The 20,360-nt window shown below is 51.7% G+C and overlaps 1 protein-coding gene across 3 annotated transcripts in view; it reads right to left on the reverse strand.

Moving 5' to 3' along the window:
- Nucleotides 1–20,360, reverse strand: part of CTIF (cap binding complex dependent translation initiation factor) — a 218,403-nt gene that overhangs the window by 86,983 nt on the left and 111,060 nt on the right. For all 3 annotated transcript variants that reach the window (XM_054179023.1, XM_054179022.1, XM_054179024.1), the window contains exon 7: nt 14,932–15,008. In XM_054179023.1, the coding sequence (XP_054034998.1) occupies nt 14,932–15,008 (77 nt within the window). The remainder of the gene's footprint in view (nt 1–14,931; nt 15,009–20,360) is intronic.

Raw genomic sequence — 20,360 nt, forward strand, 5'->3', positions numbered from 1 at the left:
CATCTGAAGAGGGCTACAAGAAAACTGGGGAGGGACTTTTGAGGGTGTCAGGGAGTGATAGGAATGGGGGGGATGGATCCAAGCTAGAGGAAGGGAGACTTAGATCAAATGTTAGGAAGAAGCTCTTCCCTGTGAGGGTGGTGAGAGACTGGCACAGGGAGGGGGTGGAAGCCTCATCCCTGGAGGTTTTTAAGTCCAGGCTGGAGGTGGCTGTGAGCAACCTGCTGCAGTGTGAGGTGTCCCTGCCCATGGCTGATGGAACTGGCTGATCATTGAGGTCCCTTCCACCCCTGACAATTCTGTGATTCTGTAAACCACCTGCAAACAACCCCTAGGCTGATGCCCTGCCACTGCCAGCTCTGCTTCAGCAAGTGGGGCAAGTGCTGACCCTTCACTTAAGACTTTCATGTGCACAAGCCCTTAATCCTTGAGGAACACCACAGCTGGTGAAGGGTCTAGAGGACAAGTCTTGTGAGGAGCAGCTGGGGTTGTTCAGCCTAGAGAAAATAAGGGTGAAGGGAGACCTTCTGGCTCTCTGCAACTTCATGAAGGGAGGCTGAAGCCAGCTGGGGGTCTGTCTCTTCTTCCAAATAACAAGTGACAGGACAAGAGTTGTGCCAGGGGAGATTTAGATTGGACATAAGGAACAAATTTTTGTCTCAAAAGGGTTAGCAAGCCCTGGAAAATGCTGCCCAGGGAAGTCACAGAGTCCTCATCCCTGCAGGGATTGAAAAGCCTCTGGGGCTTTTAAAGATGTGGTGCTGAGGAACATGGTTTAGGGGTGGACTTGGCAGTGCTGGGTTAACAGATACACTTCACAATCTTAAAGGTCTCTTGCAACCTAAATGAGACTATGACTCTATGAACCTCATCACAGTCCAGCACTTCAATAAGGAGTTCTTCACCTTGTTCTGCAAGGTGCTCAGTTTCAGTGGGTGCAGCTTGATTAGTCATATGGTTTAGTTTTAGGTAGCCCTGTGCGAAACAGGGAGTTGGACTTCATGATCCTGCCTTGGAGGCAGGGATTCCCCTCCCTGGAGGTGCTCAAGGCTAGGTTGGGTGAGCCCTTGGTCTAGTGGGAGGTGTCCCTGCCTACAGCAGGGGGGTTGGAACAAGATGGTCTTTAAGGTCCCTTCCAACCCAAACCATTCTATGAATCTATGAACCCTTATCAGATCCTTCCAACTCAAGACATTCTGATTCACCTCTGTTGAGGGTGCTCCTCAAGATGTGGCCTATCCTTCAGACTCACAGTTTCTAAGCCTTAAGCAGGTCAGTGACTACTATTTTAAGAGCATCTCTGCTTAGGTGCTATCAGCTGCCTACAAGACATCTTATGCTCCTAACATCATGATTTAGCTAGATGCCAGCATTGCTGCTCATCACTGCAGGCAAGTAGCTTACCAGAGACCTTACTTTTGTCCTGAAAAAGATAAAAATGCTGATCCTGAGTTTCCTCAGAAGAGCTCTCCCACAAACAGCAGCTTCTCACAGCCACCATTACGCCTGCTCAGCAAATCTGCACTCTGCTCAGCATGGATGGCCATGGCATCCCTGGTGGCTTTGGGATATTCCCTCTGTAACTGGGATATTGTCTCTGTGGTGGCTCCAGTAACTACCATCAGCTCCCAGGAGAGCATGGAGAAGACAGGTCCATAAGGAGCTGGATGAAAACCTGGCTTCCAGATGCTGTTTCAGAGCTTCAGACCCTTGTGCTATTGAACCTAATCAACTTGACTTGTTAAGAATTGTGGAGGCTACCTCTCTGGAAGCATTCAAGATCAGACTGCATGAGGCTTTGAGCCTGGTTTAAAGTTGTGGAGGCTACCTCCCTGGAAGCATTCAAGATCAGACTGCATGAGGCTTTGAGTCTGGTTTAAAGTTGTGGAGGCTACCTCTCTGGAAGCATTCAAGATCAGACTGCATGAGGCTTTGAGCCTAGTGGAAGATGTCCCTGCCTATGGTGAAGGGGTTGGAACTAGAAGATCTTTAAGGTCCCTTCCAGCCCAAACCAGTCAATGAATCCATGCAATCCTACTGAGAAGGAAAAGGGTGCTTCAACCTTTTAAATTCCTTCCCTTCTCCTGTCTGTCTTCTGCTTCAGCACCATTTGTTGAGCTCACTTAAGAGCACTGCAAGCCATTTGAATGGTGGAATGGTTTGGGTAGGCTTTTGAAGGCCATGTAGCCATTCAGCATGCTGCTGGTTTCCAGCAAGAAGCCTCCCAACCCATCTCAACCATTCTGTTTCGTCCAGCCAGGCACAGAACTGCAGCACTAAAATAAGGTCTCGATATTGTTGTACTTCTTTAATAAACATCCTCTCCCCCTGCCTGCAAAACCTTCAGTGGCTGGCCCTGGCAGAACAAAAGACATTTTCTGCATTGTTTTCAGCCCTCTTCCTTTCTGAAAAACCTCAATTAAAACGGTGCAAAAGCAAACCTGTCGCCACCACAGGCTGTAATTATGAACTCATTCCCATTCACTCGCACAGCAGGAGAGGTTTGTCCTGCTGACCTCTGACAGCAGCTTTCGAAGGCTTCTCCAAAAGCTCTGCAGCCCTTAAGGCCCACATGAAATGCCTTCACCTTCACCCAGACCAGCTTGCCAGATGAGAAGCCAGGGCGAGGGACAATCCTCTGACTGATTCTGTTTGTGTTAATCACAGAGTCACAGAATGTTAGAGGTTGGAAGGGACCCTCCAGAGATCATCCAGTCCAACCTCCCCTGCCAGAGCAGGATCACCCAGGGCTGTCTGCACAGGAGTGCATCCAGGTGGGTTTGGAAAGGCTCCAGAGAAGGAGAGTCCACAACCTCTCTGGGCAGCCTGCTCCAGGGCTCTGTCATACTTTAAAGAAGTTTCTCCTCATGTTGAGGTGAAACCTTCTATGCTCAAGCTTGAACCTGCTGTTCCTTGTATTATTACTGTGCACCACCAAAAAGAGCTTGGCCCCCTCCCCACCCCTCAGATATTGATAGACATTCACCAGATCCCTTCTCAGCTTTCTCTTCTCCAGACTAAACAGCCCCAGGGCTCTCAGTCTCTCTTCACAGAGGAGATGCTCAAGTCCCCTAAGCATACCCCTGGCTCTCCCTTGGACTCTCACCAGCAGGTCTCTGTCTCTCATGAACTGGGGAGCCCAAAACTGGACACAGTATTACAGGTGTGGGCTCAGCAAGGCAGAGCAGAGGGGCAGAAGAACCTTCCTAGACCTGCTGGACACATTTTTCTTCATGCACATCTGCTGGCCATGAATAGATGGGCTTGGGAGAGGCTCTGGAAATGGTGCAAGCCTTCAAGGCAGCCTGAAAATCACATGAACAGAGGCTGTCAGCTCATTGCAGAGGGTTTTCAAAGCAAGACCTTCCATGGCATGCTCCTGATCCAACACAAAAGCTACCTTGCTTGAAGACAGGTGCAAGTGGTCTTGAAATTGGAAGGACATGGATTTGATAGATGGACCACTCAGTGGGTAAGGAATTGGCTAGAAAGCTGTTCTCAAGGAGGTGTGATCAGAGTCCAAAAGGAGAACAGTAATGAGTGGGTAGATTGAGATTGGATGTTAGGAAGAAGTTGTTCCCCATGAGGGTGGTGAGAGACTAGCACAGGGAGGTGGTGGAAGCCTCATCCCTGGAGGTGTTTGCAGCCAGGCTGGAGGTGGCTGTGAGCAACCTGCTGTAGTGTGAGGTGTCCCTGCCCATGGCAGGGGGGTTGGAACTGGATGATCCTCGAGGTCCCTTCCAACCCTGACAATTCTGTGATGCTGCTCAGGGAGCAGTACTGGGACCAGTGCTGTTTAAAGCCTTTGTCAGTGACATGGACAGTGGCACTGAGGCACCCTCACCAAGTCTGTGGACAACACCAAGCTCTTTACCATGAGGGTAGTGGAACCCTGGCACAGGTTGCCCAGGGACGTGGTTGGGGCCCCATCCCTGGAGATATTCAAGGTGAGGCTCAAGAGGGCTCTGGACAGCCTGATCTAGTGGAGGCTGTCCCTGCTGACTGCAGAGGGGGTTGGACTGGGTGAGCTTTGGAGGCCCCTTCCAACCCAGCCCATTCTGATTCTATGATAACTCCTTTGCACTAGCAGCACAAAGCCAGCTTGGTGGGTAGGCCTCAGCAGGGTCTGCCTGCACAGCTAATGGGTCAGGGGGAGACGTACTCTGGCCAGTGAGGCTACAGCCCGAGGCCAACAAAGGGTTGAGCTAAATGCAAGTGAGGGATCTTACCAGCCATGTGCACCTTCTGAGTACAGACACAAGGGAATCTCCAAGCACCAGAAATACTTGTGGCAAGCACGGTCTGGAGACTGCTGCTCCTGAAACTTCTCAAGATGTGCCAAGGAGGCACTTCTCTGTGAGCATGGAATTGTCTCAATGGCAGCCCTTGCTTTCTGTGGCTGAGAAAGAGATTTCCCCTTCATGAGGTGGGATAGAATGGGATGCCCAGTCCCAAGTATTTCTTCTTGCTGAAGAGAGCCCAGAAACAAATCCCTGTCCCAGTGCTTCCTCCAGCATGAGGTGTTTCTGGCTCAACTCCTTCCACAGCTCTTTGTTTTTCAGACTTCCTTGGTTCTGATCAACATGGGAAGGCAAAATAAAGCAAGGAAACTCACTCTCATACAATGGTAGGACTCATTTGTCTTATGTGGGGGCCAGAAGATCTGAGTGAGAAGCTTCCCAGGGCACTCCAAACACTTCTGATGGTCACTCTTGGGAATCTCCACCTTGTTCCAGGGGAAAGAGAATCCTCCCTCCTCTCCAACCAGATTTCTGTTGGGTTGCTTCTGTTGGGTTGCTCATGGCACTACATATCACTGTAGTGCCATGTGAAGACTCAAGTGTGCAGAACAGCTGCTCCCCAAAGAGCTTACAGCAGCAAGATCACAAGTCACAGAATGGTTTAGGTCAGAAAGGAACTTCAAAGGTCATCTTGTGCAACCCCTCTGCTGGCAGCAGGGACACCTGAACCAGAGCAGGTTGCTCAGAGCCCCAACCAACCTCACCTGGAATGGTGCCAGGGATGGGACATCTACCACCCTTCTAGGCAACCTGGGACAGGCTCTCACCACCCTCAGTGCCAAACATATTTCTCCCTTCTCTCCACTCTGAATATCCCTTTTTCAGTCTAAACCATCACCCCCTGCCCCGTCACAACAGGCCCTGATTAAAACTCTGTCCCCAGCTTTCTTGAAGTCCTCAAAGGCCACCAGAAGTCTCCCTGGAGCCTTCTCTTCTCCAAGCTGCAGAACTCCAACTCTCCCAGCCTGAAGCCTCCCAGCAGAGCCCTTCCAGCCCTGCCAGCATTGCTGTGGCCTCCTCTGGCCCTGCTCCAGCAGCTCCCTGTCTGTGCTGAGCACTGCAGAGCTGCCCCAGCACTGCAGGGGGGGTCTGAGCAGAGCCCGGCAGAGGGGCAGAATCCCCTCCCTGCCCCTGCTGCCCACACTGCTGGGGATCAGCCCAGGACAATGCATGAGGAACACAGGCATGGAGAAGGGGATTGCACAGCATCACACAGAGGTGGGTTCAGTTTACCTAATTTCAGAGGTCTGTGATGTCAGTGGTCAAATGTGAGGTGGTGCTCTGAACTTCATGGCAGCCTTTCCAGACTGGGGAGGGAGTCACTGGCCAAATGCCTACTTCATGCTGAGGTGAACCATCCCTCAAACTCCACTAGCTGCACCCCCTCCGAGCATAACAGGAACTTTGGCTTCCAGTCAATACAGTCATGGACTCATGTGATGAGTCTTCAGTGGTGGTGACACCAGAGATCCTCTGTGGCATCTTGTCTGGCTCCCATGCTCTTTTGGTGCAAGTTTCTCAAGGTCCAGTGTCTGCCAGCCCCTTGCATGGACTTCACAATATGCTGGGACACCTGAAACAGCACCTGAGGTCATTGAGGTGACCTGAAAAGTGAGAACTGAATTCAAGTCTTTCTTATCTCCCCGCCAAGGCCCTGGAGATAACAGCATGTGCTCTGCTAATCTTCTCCCTACCTGTACAGCCACCACGAGCTCCTGCTCCCCACTCCCTAACACTCACAAGAACACAGAATCAACCAGGTTGGAAGAGCCCTCCAAGATCACCAAGTCCAACTGATCACCCAACCCTAACTAATCAACCAGACCATGGCACTGAGTGCCTCATCCAGGCTTGTCTTAAACACCTCCAGGGACACTGACCCCAGCACCTCCCTGGGCAGCACATCCCAATGGCCAATCTCTCTTGCTGTGAAGAACTTCTTTCTAAGATCGAGCCTAAACTTCCCCCTGGCACAGCTTGAGACTGTGTTCTCTTGTTCTGTCACTGGATGCCTGGGAGAAGAGACCAATCCCCACCAGCTGAAACTCCTTCAGGGAGTTGTAGAGAGCAAGGTCTCCCCTGAGCCTCCTCTTCTCCAGGCTAAGCAACCCCAGCTCCCTCAGCCTCTCCTCACAGGGCTGTGCTCCAGACCCCTCCCCAGCTTTCTTGCCCTTCTCTGGACACCTTCCAGCATCTCAAAATCCTTCCTAAACTGAGAAGCCCAGAACTGGACACAGGACTCAAGGTGTGGACTAACCAGGAAGCAGAAGAGTGAGGAGCTGTTGGTTTCAACAAGTCGCTGCCCTCCATAGCAGCCCCTGCTGCCACACAGGAGATACCTCATGAATACCATTGGGATGGAATCAGGTGTTCCTTCACACAGCCATAGGATGAAGCCTACAGGAAAGCTGGAGAGGGACTTCTGAGGATGTCAGGGAGTGATAGGGCTGGGGGAGGACGGAGCAAAACTAGAAATGGGGAGATTGAGATTGGATGTTAGGAAGTTGTTCCCCATGAGGGTGGTGAGAGACTGGCACAGGTTGCCCAGGGAGGTGGTGGAAGCCTCATCCCTGGAGGTTTTTAGGCCAGGCTGGAGGTGGCTGTGAGCAACCTGCTGCAGTGTGAGGTGTCCCTGCCCACGGCAGGGGGGTTGGAACTGGCTGAGCCTTGAGGTCCTTTCCAACCCTGACAATTCTGTGATTCTATGGTGAGTTCTCCTGGTGTTTTTTTTTTTCCTGGAGCCATTAGTTTTCCTTTCTGTGAAGCCACATCTTAAGACCCTGAGCTTATCCAGCAGGGCATTACATTGCTACTGAGGTTTCATAACAGCAAACTGTTTTTGCCAGCGGTAGGCTGAAGCCTTCCCTTCAGTCAGCTGCAGAGATGGGAGGAAAAAAAACAACCTGCAAAAGCCTCCTGATGCCATGAAGTCTACTGGAAGCTTGGCAATCCAGTCTTGAATGCAGTCAACAGGACAAGGGTCACTTCAAATCACCAAGACCATTAATTAGAAACAAAAAGAAAAGGGGGTGAATAAAAAGTCTTCTGTTGTGGAGTTTTTATGTAATGACAAAGCTGCCCTCAACAGAGAGGTGGCAACCCTGCAGCTGGGAAATGCTCTCCTGCCACTGCCTCCTGGCATGACAGAAATAAGGAACAATGAAAGGAAAGGATTAAATCTGCTGAAATCAGTTATCTTTTAACCCTTCTTGGCCATGTTTTTTCCCCTGCTGGGCACATGAGGAAGACAGGGCAGGTATGGGGAACATCAAGCAGAGACATCTCCTCCAGCACTGCTCATGGTGGAGTGTGCCCTGCTGAGGTCACAAAGGTTCATCTTTCTCTTTACCATGGCATCACAGCGTGGAGGAGGTTGGAAGGGACCTCTGTGGACCACACAGTCCAGCCTTTCTGCTAAGAGTAGTGTCAGCCACAGCAGCTTGACCAGAAGCACAGTGCCCAGGTGTGTTTGAGATCTTTCCAGAGAAGGAGACTCCACAACCTCTCTGGGCAGCCTGCTTCAGGCCTCCAGCACTCTCAAATCAAAGAAGTTTCTCTTCCTGTTCAGATGGAACCTCCTGGGTTCCAGTTTGAATACATAGAATACATAGAATAAACCAGGTTGGAAGAGACCTTCAAGATCATTGTGTCCAACCCGTCAACCAATCCAACACCACCCAAACAACTAACCCATGGCACCAAGCACCCCATCAAGTCTCCTCCTGAACACCTCCAGTGATGGTAACTCCACCACCTCCCCAGGCAGCCCATTCCAATGGGCAACCATTCTCCCTGTGTAGAACTTCTTCCTAACCTCCAGCCTAAACCTCCCCTGGCGCAGCCTGAGACTGTGTCCTCTTGTTCTGGTGCTGGTTGCCTGGGAGAAGAGACCAACCTCTGCCTGTTTACAACCTCCCTTCAGGTAGTTGTAGAGAGCAAGAAGGTCACCTCTGAGTCTCCTCTTCTCCAGGCTATGCAACCCCAGCTCCCTCAGTCTCTCCTCATAGGGCTAACTTTGTGCTCACTGCCCCTTGTCCTGTCACTGGGCACCACTGACAAGAGTCTGGCCCCAGCCTCCTGCCCCCCAGCCTTCAGCACTGAGATCTCCATTTGTCTGGAGCCCATAGAGTGCTCCAATATCTACACAATTCACACCAAATGTAAAACTCTTCCTGCTGCTGCCAGCAGCAGGATAGGAGCTGTAAAGATGGCAGGAGGGCAGCCACACCACCTGCCTTCAGGGGTGACTCACAGGCAGCTCTTCCCTCACCTGCCTCGGGGCTTAGTGCTGGTCACCATGGCAGAAACAAGAGCAGCTGGGTGGAAAACCCCTACTCACCCCATCACAGCTTGAGACACAGGTGACAGGCAAAACAAACTCTCCAGTGGAAGCTAAAGACCAGCTGTTCCACCTTACTGCTGCTGGTGTTTCAGATGAACCACTCAGACAATGGGAAGACATGCAGCTCCAGGTGGTGCTGGAGCAGGCAAATGATTCCTAGATGAGCCAGTCCAGGACTGATGCTAGATACACACTTGGCTGAGCTTCAGATGGCTTCTGCAGAGCTATTTGATCCACTGTGTCCTGTAGGTACCAGGGCTGGGATTACTGCACGGGCATGGCATTGGGCCTCTCACTGCATGAAGGACATTGACGTGCTGGAGCAGGGCAACAAAGATGGTGAAGGGTCTGGAGCACAGGTGTGGTGAGGAGCAGCTGAAGGACCTGGAAAGAAGGCAGCTGAGGGGAGAACTGCTGGCTCTCTACAATTCCCTGAAAGGAGGTTGGAGCCAGCAGGGGTTTGGTCTCTTCTCCCAGGCAAAAGTGACAGGATGAGGGGAAACAGCCTCAAGGTGCACCAGGGCAGGTGTAGGTTGGACAAGAGGAACAATTTCTTCCTCAAAAGGTTGGGGAAGCTGGCCCAGGCTGTCCAGGGCAGTGGTGGAGTCCCCATTCCTGAAGGTATTTCAAAGCCATGTAGCTGTGGTGCTCAGGGTTCAGTGGTGACCTGGTAGCGCTGGGTTAAGGTCTGGACTTGATCTTAAAGGTCTCTCCCAAACAAAACAATTCTGTGATTCCAAGGCTATTACAGCCTCATGACATCCTGTGTCCTGTTCACTGAGCCCAGAGCATGGTGCAAAGGCAACAAGAGGTCTTGAAGGAGTCAAACCACCTCAATGTGATAGCTCCAAGAGGTCCCTCTGGAGAAGAAGCTGCAGTGCTGTCCATCAGCTCCACCCATGGCTGAGTCACCCACAGCCAGACGCCCACAGGTCACCAGGAGGTGGCTTTATGATCATGCAAGCACCACTCCTTCAACAGGGAGCCTGGTGGAGGCTTTGTTCTCTAAAATCTCCTCCCAGAAGCAGGGTGCCAGTGCTGTGACCCCTGGCAGGGCCTTCTCCTTGATGCCTGGAAGGAAGGGGAGCAGGGCTGGGTGATGCCAGCTTGTCTGGCCAGCAAGGCTCCATGGGTTGAAGGTGCTCCTCCTTGACCCCTCCTGAAACCATATCTTCCCTGCTCCATCATCACTCTGCTCAAAGAGCAGCTGGTGGTGTAACCAGGTCCCAGTGACACCTAACTGACAGCCCCATGAGAGGGTATGGGAGTAACTACAATACAGGGCAGGAAGGACCTTGTGCAACTCCTTCCAGTTCTCTCCATCTCTCACTCCCTTTGTGGCAGTCAAGGAAGACCTTCCTCTGATTTCTAGCCTTAATTAAATGGCTGTCTTTAATCTCCTTGCTGATCACAGCAGCCTGTTTCTTCAGCAGAAGCAGCCCTCCTCCCTCTGTGCTGTTTACCACCGGCTACCTTGGGAGCATCCGCATCCGCTCCCAGCCTCTGCTGGGCCAGGCTGAACCAGCCAACATGTGTGCAGCAGCAGCATTTCCTTCTCTGGGCTTCCAAGTTCATTTTATCCTTCACTTCCCTGGGTGACCCTGGGCCATCATATCAACAGCAACACAGAAAGCTGTTGCTTCACATCTCATTTCAATTCCCCCTTGCTAATGGCTCCATCTCACTCCAGAACCACGTGGCCCTGCAGCTCCCACCCCAGCCCAGACCTTCTCCCTGAATGAGGAAGAATGCCCTTGAAGGAGCAAGCCAGGCAAAGCTGATTCCTGTGATGTTTTATGACAGGGTAAAGTGGTGGAGTGCCCTTTATGGTGTTTTGAAAGGAAATTGTACAGGAACAATGTCCCGAGCAGCGTGGCTATTGAAAACCCTTGACAAAAGGAGTTTGCCACAAGAGGAAAAGCAGCTTAATCAGTCCAACTAATCACTGGAGGTGGCTGAGTGTCCCTCAGGGTCTGTAAAATCAAATAGAATGGGAAAATAAATATATCACAGCTTGCCTACGCTCCTCGTTGGAGCCGCTGGCGGATCTGGGATGTTCCCTGCCTGGCCCTGGGCCCACTGTGACCATCCTTTGGGCTGTCCCTGTGCAGGACCAGGCTCACCTCCCTGCAAGACCCCAGCCAGGGCCATGTGGATGGGCTGGGACGAGTCCCAGAAGGTCCCTCAGCAAGGTGGACTCTTGAGAGGGAGTCAAGAGAGGGGTGCCCAAACCTGTGGGCTCACCCCAGCTGACCCAGTTTGTGGCGTGGGTGTGAGCAGGAGGGGTTGGTGGTGCTTACACAACCCTCTGCTTCAGGAAGAGGAAACTGTCCCTGACAGCCACCCAGGGCTCTCCAGGGAAGGAGGTTATTTCTGCCTGCCCCCAGCTCTGAGCCTAATTAAAACCAGAAAGCAACACATACACACACACACACACACACAAATAACCCAGACTGTTTTTCTCCTGATCATTTAAGTGTAAAGCCAAGTTAACTGTAGGAAGCAAACTGGGACAACACAAAGGGAAACTTTGGGGACATTTCTCTAATCCTGTTCTCAGAAGTATCTGGGGCACGCTGAAGGGAGATGGGGAGAACACAGGAGCCTCTTCCCTCCCACTCCCTCTCTCTGTGTGAGCCAGGAGAATCCACACAGGCTCCTGCTCCAGGTCCTTATCTCCACCTAAGGGCTTTTCAAAGGATGAATTTCCCAGGTGCAGAAACGTCCCTCCTTAAAACTCATTCCAGCAGGAGATGGGTGATGGTTCTTCACCCAAGGCTGGCTATGGTCCTCAAGAGCCTTGGCTGGGACAGGCAGAGCAGCCCTTTCTGGCTCTGCTCCTCTCAAAGCCTGGAGACACACTGGCTGTACATGGAGAACGGACAGCAAAACAGTTGGGAGTTGCAGGCTTTTTGTTTTAAACCTCATCCAGATACAGAGAGACTTAAAATGGTAAGGCCTTGGATGGGGCATCAGTGCAGAAAGGCTTCAGAGAGGCTGAGTGGGGCCTTTTGGTGGTGTATGGGTCAGGAAGGGGGTTAGAAAGCAGCTCTGGGTGCCTGGACCCAAGGGGAGAAGAGGTGGTTTCTCTGAAAGGGGTTGGTAGCAGCCAAGGATCGAGGGTGGGCTGACATAAAATGGATTTGCATGAAGAAAAGAGGTTGTCCTGCTCTGCTGGTTAGAAGCAGGTGTGGCCTCAAAGCCCTAGTGCAGTTTGGTCTGATTTTCATCAGGCAGCTTTTCCCCTTCTGCTGGAGGTGGTCAGCACTTGGCTTGAAGCACGACCACAGACCCTGTGAACTTTTCTGCTCCAGAATGATAACGGAGTTGGCAGTGCTGGGTTAGCAGTTGGACTCAATGACCTTAAAGGTCTTCTCTAAACCTAAATCATTCTGTGATTCTTTGGGGCTTCAGGCAGGAGATGCCTTGGCTCTGCAGGTCTCTTCAGCAGCATCATGCACTCTTGGGGTGCTGGAGGAGGACCTGCTCAGTACGCCAGTATGGCAGCAGGATGCTTTTACCACTGTGCTGATTTCTCAGGGAAACCAGCCCACCAAGCTCTCTTGCAACACAAGCAGACATCAGGATCTGCACCCAGCCTGGGGCAAATCCAAGCACAAATACAAGCTGAGTGTAGAATGGATAGAAAGCAGTCCTGTGAAGAAAGCATTGAGGGTGCTGGGGGATGCAGAGCTGGCCTAGAGCTGGCACAGAGTGCTGCCAGCCCAGAGCCAGCCCTGTCCTGGGCTGACCCCCAGCAGTGTGGGCAGCAGGTGCAGGGAGGGGATTATGCCCCTCTGCTGGGCTCTGCTCAGACCCCCCCTGCAGTGCTGGGGCAGCTCTGCAGTGCTCAGCACAGCACAGACAGGGTTCTGCTAGAGTGGGCCCAAAGGAGGGCCACAAAGGTAAAACAAGGGCTGGAGCACTTCTGTCAAGGCAGGCTGAGACAGTTGGAGTTGTTCAGCCTGGAGAAAAGCAGGGTCTGGGGAGACCTCCTAACAGCCTTTCAGTATGTGAAGGGGGCTACAGGAGGGCTGGAGATTGACTTTTACAATGATATGGAGTGACAGAACAAGGTAGTGCCTTCAAATTGGAAGACGTTTGATTGAGATTAAACATTAGGAAGATGTTGAGGCACTGGAACAGGTGGCCCAGAAAAGTTGTGCAGCTCCATCCCTGGGAGTGTTCAAAGGCAGGTTGGATAAGGCCCTGAGCAACCTGGTCCAGGTGTCCCTGACCATGGCAGGAGGGTTGGAACTGGATGATCTTTAAGGTCCCTTCCAACCCAGACCACTCTGTAATTCAGCTTGGTTTCAGCCACGCTTTGGCAGTCACAGGGCTGCAACCCAGCTGACTTCTTCCTGAGTCACAAGACAAAGTTGTCTTTAAAGTTGCACACAGAAAAAAAGGAGGGAGTCCCAAAGAGGACAGAAAATGAAGTTTGCTGCTGCCAGCTTGCCCTGCTCACAGAACAATGTTTCTAGGGTGCCTATGCAAACTCTTTTCAGATGTTTTTTGGTTGCTTGGCAAGATCTGGGAAAACCAAACCAAGCACAGAACTAAATACACCATGGCTGCTGATCGAGCTGTGCAGCTGGGTTTTGGTCACTTCTCTCCAGTAAGAAGTGATAAGAGGAGAGAAAATGGCCACAAGCTACCCCAGGGAAGGATCAGGATGCACATTAGAAGAAACTCCTTCACTGGAAGGGTTCCTAAACACTGTAACAGGCTCCCCAAGAGCTGGTTGAATCACCATCCCTGAAGGAGTTTAAAAGAGGCAGAGATGTGGTGCTGAGGGACATGGTTTAGCTCCAGCCTTGGTAGACTCACTGATCTTCAGGTCTCTTCCAACCAAAATGATTCTATGCATCCAGAAGCGTTGGGGAGATTTGAGGACAAACTCCACAGCTGTTTACAGGCATCTGCAGGACTCCCTTGAACCCCACCCCCAGAAACATAAACAACTCAAGACACAGAATCCAGATCACTTTAGGTAGAAAATACCAGCCACCTTTTCCCCTGTTGGATCACAGCAGCCTTGCAAACTCCTGGTTGCAGAAATGCTCTCCTGCCCTGGTGGCTCTGTCTCAGGCACAGCGGAAGACACCAGCAGGAAGACACACAGCAGTGCACGATTAGCTCCCTTACCCCACCCCCCTCTTCTTTTCACATCAAACCATCACCACCATCCCTGTCAAGGACTCTGGATGCCCTCCTCTAATTAAATACACCATTCACACAATTAAATATCTGACTGACCCAATTAAATTAGCCCCATTGCCTTGAAATCACCAACGGCAGAGGAACTCAGCTGCCTGCTCAGCCCACCCCCTCCCTGGCGCAGGCAGGCACCTGGTGCTCCGTGGCAAACCCCTCTCAGCTGCTCCCACGTCAGCAGTGACCCTGAACATCAGCAAATTCAGCTTTTCAGCACAGGTCACCAAGATTCAAAGCCCTTGCAGGTAGGAGAAGAGAAGGCTCTGAGGTGACCTAATTGTGGCCTTCCAGTATCTGCAGGGGGCTACAAGAAGGCTGGGGAGGGACTGCTCAGGATCTCAGGTAGTGATAGGACTAGGGGGAATGGAATGAAGCTGTAGGTGGGGAGATTCAGGCTGGAGGTGAGGAGGAAGTTCTTCCCCATGAGAGTGGTGAAGCCCTGGAATGGGTTGTCCAGGGAGGCGGTTGGGGCTCCATCCCTGGAGGTGTTTAAGCCCAGGCTGGATGAGGCTCTGGCCAGCCTGATCTAGTGTGGGGTGTCCCTGCCCATGGCAGGGGGGTTGGAACTAGATGATCCTTGTGGTCCCTTCCAACCCTGACTGATTCTATGATACTAACACCTTGCCAGCTGCCTCTTCTCATAGAAGCTGGGGGGGATCTGGCTATGCTGGAATAAGTGTAAGGGGAAGAGAAGGTCCTCATTAAGATACTTCTGGAGCAACACAGGACATGCCTTAGACATAAAAGACAAGCCAGGGAGTGGATTTTCAGGATCTTTGGTCTCAAGTTAGGGAGGAGGCTGAACCCCCATCCCTGGAAGTCTTTAGAAGAGGCAGAGATGTGGTGCTGAGGGACATGCCTCGGCACCAGCCTTGGCAGAGTTGGAGACTGGCTGGACTCGATGATCCTCAAGGTCTTTTTGCCACCAAAACAATTCTGTGATCAATCCAGTGCTGGCAGCTGCTAAACAGCAGCCTTGTCCCAGGTCACTCCATGAGGCAGAGGAGAACAGAGAAGAGAAGATAAAAACGAAGAAGAGATTAAAGCAAACACGAAGGAGATGTCTCCTACCTCCGCTCATTTCTCCTCCTCCTGAACAGTTTTTTGGTGTGTGCAATTTCAGCTTCATGAGGCAAGGGGTGGTAACCCTGCAAAAGAGAGGGAAAAGCAGAGATCAGCTCCAAGCCACAGGAGGACGGTATGGAAGGGATCAGAGTGAGACAGAGCTGTGCACTCAGTGTGGGAGCACAATGAAAGATACAGTTCCCATCCAAACATCCTTAAACCAGCCCAGACCAGCTCAGAGCATACCTGGAAACCCACAGACTGGTAGGAACCTCTTTGGGGATGTGGCAGCAAGAAGGGAATGAAGTTATCTGCACTTTCTGCTGCTTCACATGTCCTCACAGCCCACAGCCAGCCCTGTCCTGGGCTGATCCCCAGCAGTGTGGGCAGCAGGGGCAGGGAGGGGATTCTGCCCCTCTGCTGGGCTCTGCTCAGACCCCCCCTGCAGTGCTGGAGCACCTCTGGAGTCCACAGCACAGCCAGGGAGCTTTGGAGCAGGGCCAGAGGAGGCCACAGCAATGCTGGCAGGGCTGGAAGGGCTCTGCTGGGAGGCTCCAGGCTGAGAGAGTTGGCCTTGGGCAGCCTGCAAAAGAGAAGGCTCCAGGGAGACCTTCTGCTGGCCTTGCAGGCAAGCTGGAGACCAACTTTTTCTCAGGGCCTCTTGTGACAGGACAAGGGGTGATGGTTTGAAATCAAAAGAGGGAGACTCAAGCTGGAGGGAAGGAAGAAATGGTTTATGCTGAGGGTGGTCCTAGGCTGCCCAGAGAGGTGACAGATGTCCCATCCCTGGCACCATTCCAGGTCAGGTTGGCTGGGGCAACCTGCTCTAGCTGCAGATGTCCCTGCTGAGTGCAGGGGGCTTGGGCTAGGTGAGCTTCAAAGGTCTCTGACCACACAAGACATTTGATGATTCTGTGTGGATGAAACCACGTGGGGCACATCAATGGAGCCCATATGGATGGATCCCAATGCACATCACCTACAGAGAACTCATTCACACATGACACTGGTGATATTGGTGCACCTAAGCCTTCTGCTTTCACTGGGTTGTTTCCTTTGTGTTTATATATTTACTACAATGCAGCTGTAAAACTGTCTGTAAACAGAGGGTGCTGAGCAGCATTTTGAGGATCACATGGGAAGGTTTCTTTGGAGTGAGGGTGCTGGAGGCCTGCAGCAGGCTGCCCAGAGAGGTTGTGGAATCTTCTTGACTGGAGAGATTCCAACCCCTCCCCCCCCGCCCCCATCCCATTGTGATCCTGGGCAAGCTGCTGTGGGTGCCCTGCTGTAGCAGGGGGGTTGGACTGGGTGATCTCCAGAGGTCCCTTCCGACCCCACCACACTGGGATTCTGTGATACTGGAGTCAGTCAACACAAGCCACAGCTGGCTGGCTTGCTGGGGCTGTGCCCTTACTCCATTAGCAAGTCAAGGAGCACATCTCACTGAGTCTGACCACTGTCAGTTCCTCCACCCATGCCACTCCTGTGGAAGGGGTGGGTGGCACTCACCATAAACAGCTGAGATAACCTGGATGTTAAATGATGTGCCCTGGTCAGGTCAGTGGAGGAGGTGTGTGTAACCCAAGCTGCTGTCTTGCCCTTTCTCTCCACTGGAGCTGCTGACTGTCTGCATTCATCTGATAAGGGGCACCATGTGTTTACCATCCTACTATGGGCATGGTGAGGCTTTGTTCATGTGAGCAGAGCTCTGAGGCTCCTGGATAAAAGGCACTCTGTAAGTGCAAAGTCTTATTTATTTTCCAGGGACCACAGAGCTGTCATAGCCACAATGAATCTTATTTATGCAGCATTGTACTTCCCCTGGCTGGCAATAAAAGCCCTGTAAACCTCTCTCCTCTTTGTTTCCATCCCCTTCTGCCTCAGCTTCAGAGCTCCAGCCGCTGCTGGTGAATCCCCACGTGCAAAGGGGCCATCAGGGAGCAGCCTGGGCAAGGGCAAGGGCTGGCTGGGAACATGGTTCACAGAGTAGCAGCTTTGTCCTATTGGCATGACAACATAACACACAGACATCACAAAAAGTCCCTTTTACTCTGTGTGAAGGGCCTTAAAAATGGCAGTTAATTTTAGTAGTGGTCACTGAGATAACCATGTTTTGAGTTCCTCTGATGGAAGAATAAGGGAGGAGAAAGGTTGCTGGGGATGGTAGTGAATTGACCCAGATCAACAGGGTTTATTGCACCCATCCATCCACTGCCATCTGCAAAGAGCCTGGAGAAACTGCTACTGCAGCAACCCTACAGCTCCCACAGCAGCTGGAGCCTTCCACTTCAAAGACCTTCACCCTTCTGGACTTCAGGCAACGAAGAGCTCACTGTGCCCTTGGGTAAGTCCTGCTGCTGGCTTGCATGCCCCCATTTTCATAGAATCAAACAGGTTGGAAAACACCTCAGAGATCATCAAGTCCAACCTATTACCTAATACCTAACACCTCCTGACAACCAAACCATGGCTCCAAGTGCCACATCCAATCCCCTCTTGAACACCTCCAGGGATGGTGACTCTACCACGTCCCCGGGCAGCACATTCCAATGGCTAACAACTCTCTCTGGGAAGAACTTTCTCCTCACCTCCAGCCTAAACTTCCCCTGGTGCAGCTTGAGGCTGTGTCCTCTTGTTCTGGTGCTGCTTGCCTGGGAGAAGAGACCAACCCCCTCCTGGCTACAACCTCCCTTCAGGGAGTTGTGGACTGCAGTAAGGTCTCCCCTGAGCCTCCTCTTCTCCAGGCTAAACAAACCCAGCTCCCTCAGGCTCCTTACTCTGCCTGCAGTCTTGAGAAGGTGGTTTCCCTTAAAACTTACTTCTCCCCTTGCAACTCTTCCAGAGAAAATCAAATGCCCCATGATCAGTTTAGCACAGGAATTAGAAAGCATCTTCAAGAGCAGGGGCCAGTCTTGGCAGCCAAATTATCATTCTCTCCCACTAAACCATCCCTAGCACCCAGAGGTGCCACACCATCCCACACCATTGCTTATATCCACCATTACATGATGGTATCTTCACTTCCTTGAAGGTCTGCTCATCCAGAGAGGGGCTGCTCAGCAATGCACATCCTGCTGTGGCCTTCTGCTCATCACCCTGCACCCAGGACCAGACAGCTCTCCTCACGCTCCCTGGATCTCATCTCCCCATTCCAACACCCACATCTTTGATTAATCAGAGTTAGTTTGGGAGTAGGGAAAGCTTAAAGTAGAGAAAACAGGCCTGACTTGGGGTTCTCCTGCAGCCAAACTCCTCATGGTTCATTCCATGTGGCCTCTTTGATGTCTAATAGCTTAGAATCATACTAAGCCTTCTTCATTTCTGAAGGGTTTAAGTCCTCCTCATCACTTATTTGCACTGACAGCATAGGAGGCGATTAACACCTCTGAGATCTCTGCTCCTCTGGAAACTGGCTTGAAATTGGCCAAGGGCCACCAAAGCCAAGGAGAAGAGGAAGGGAGAGAGCAGATACACACAGCCCAATCACAACAGCCCTGCTAGTTTAGGAAATCAGGCTCAAAACAGGCCACATGTCCTCCTTGCAGAGCACCCCTGTGCTTCCTCACTCTTCTTCCCACCAGCAGCACACAGCATGGGGCTCAGACATGGATTAATGATTTCCATTATGTATAGAAGGATGTGTCTCCTAGGAAAAAGGCTCCTAATCCAAGGAGCAATGTCTGTGCCTGGAGAGAGGAGAACTTCATGTCCCCATTAGGAAAATCAGGCATCTCCCTTCTCCAACCAAGCAGTTCCTGTCCTTAGTCCTAGTCATGAGACAATGTTGTGGAAAAAAACAGTCACTGATCCCTACTCTTTGTCTATTTTGGTGCCTAAACAGAGCTAAATTTGGAAGGGAGAAAAGTTGACTTTTTTGTTGTGTGTGTGAGTATGTGCACCAAGCTGATGTAAAAGGAAATATCAGCAACATGTGAGAAGGGTGGAGTGGCTACAGAAGACAGAGGGTGCTAGATGGGTGGCAATGGGCCAGAGTCCCAAGGGCATGGTGAGTGCCCTGATGGCATGGCTCTGGGGTTTGTCTGCAGGCTGCTCCCCTCCCCAGGCCACACAGGACAGCAATGGGAAGTGCCTTTGGTAGAGCTGGCTCGCTGAGGACAGCATGGAACTTAAAGGTAGCTCTTCCACCTTTCAGTGGACACAGTTGTTATGAAGCTGAAATCCCTGAACAGAGCTACAGGGAAATGTCTCATAGAACCACCAAGGCTATGCTTGACCTCCTAAGCTCACCAGTCCAACCCTCTCTGCAGTCAGCAGGGACATCCTCCACTAGATCAGGTTGCCTCACCTTGAATATCTCCAGGGATGGGGCCTCAAGCACCTCCCTGGGCAACCTGTTCCAGTGTTCCCCCACCCTCATAGTAAAGAACTTGTTCCTAGCATCCAATCTCGATCTGCTCTGCTCTCAATCCAAACCATTGCCCCTGGTCCTGTCCCTGAAGGCCTTTGTAAACAGTCTCTCTGCAGCCTTCTTGTAGCCCCCTTCAGGTACTGAAAGGTTGTTATTAGGTTTGCCCAGAGCCTACTCTTCTTCAGGCTGAACACCCCCAGCTCCCTCAGCCTGTCCTTGTAGTAGAGGTGCTCCAACCCCCTGATCATTTTTGTAGCCCTCCTCTGGCCCTGTTCCATCAGGTCCATGCCCTTCCTGTGTTGAGGGCTCCAGAGCTGGATGCAGTACTCCAGGTGAGGTCTCACCTGGAGAGAGTGAGAGTGGCAGAATCACCTCACTTGGTCTGCTGGCCATGCTGCTTTTGATGCAGCCCAGGATGTGATTTGCCTCCAGGGCTGCAAGCTCACACTGTCTTGCAAGACAGAAGCCCATCTTCTGCTCTGCATTGGGTCTACAACAACATCTGCACAGTTGGGATGGTTTTTGCTTCTGTTTGAGCCAGAAGACACCATCAAGCTCAGGTGTTCCTGGTGTTCAGTGTCCTGGTGTAACACAGCCTGATGTCACAAGCAAAGATCAGTAGGGAAAGAAACAGAAAAAAAGCCTTGGGTAGAGATAAGAAGGTTTGGAGCTTCTCAGTGGGCAGCAAATTCACATTTGGTCTGTCCCACATCAGTTTTATTATGATATTTATTTGCAGGTGGCTTGAGGAGAATGTAACCAACCAACATTTCAGTGCTGCTGGTTCTGGAAGTGAGGGATGTGGGAAAAGCAGAGAACAAGGAACCCAAAGTAGAATCACCAACAGAGGTGATTCTACTTTGGAGCCACTTCGTGGTTTACATGGTGGGAAGCTTGGAAGGGAACCTGAGAAGCCCAGGGGACTTCTCATGCATGTACCTGTGTGTCAAGTTTAAATCATAAACTTGCACACTCTAAGCAGAAAGGTCAACAGCTCTGGCAAAAAAGGGGACCTCCAGGACTCATCTGCTCTCTGGGCCAGGCCCCTAGAGTTCACCACATTGTG

The sequence above is a fragment of the Dryobates pubescens genome, chromosome Z (genome assembly GCF_014839835.1).
Source record: "Dryobates pubescens isolate bDryPub1 chromosome Z, bDryPub1.pri, whole genome shotgun sequence".
Lineage (NCBI taxonomy): Eukaryota > Metazoa > Chordata > Aves > Piciformes > Picidae > Dryobates > Dryobates pubescens.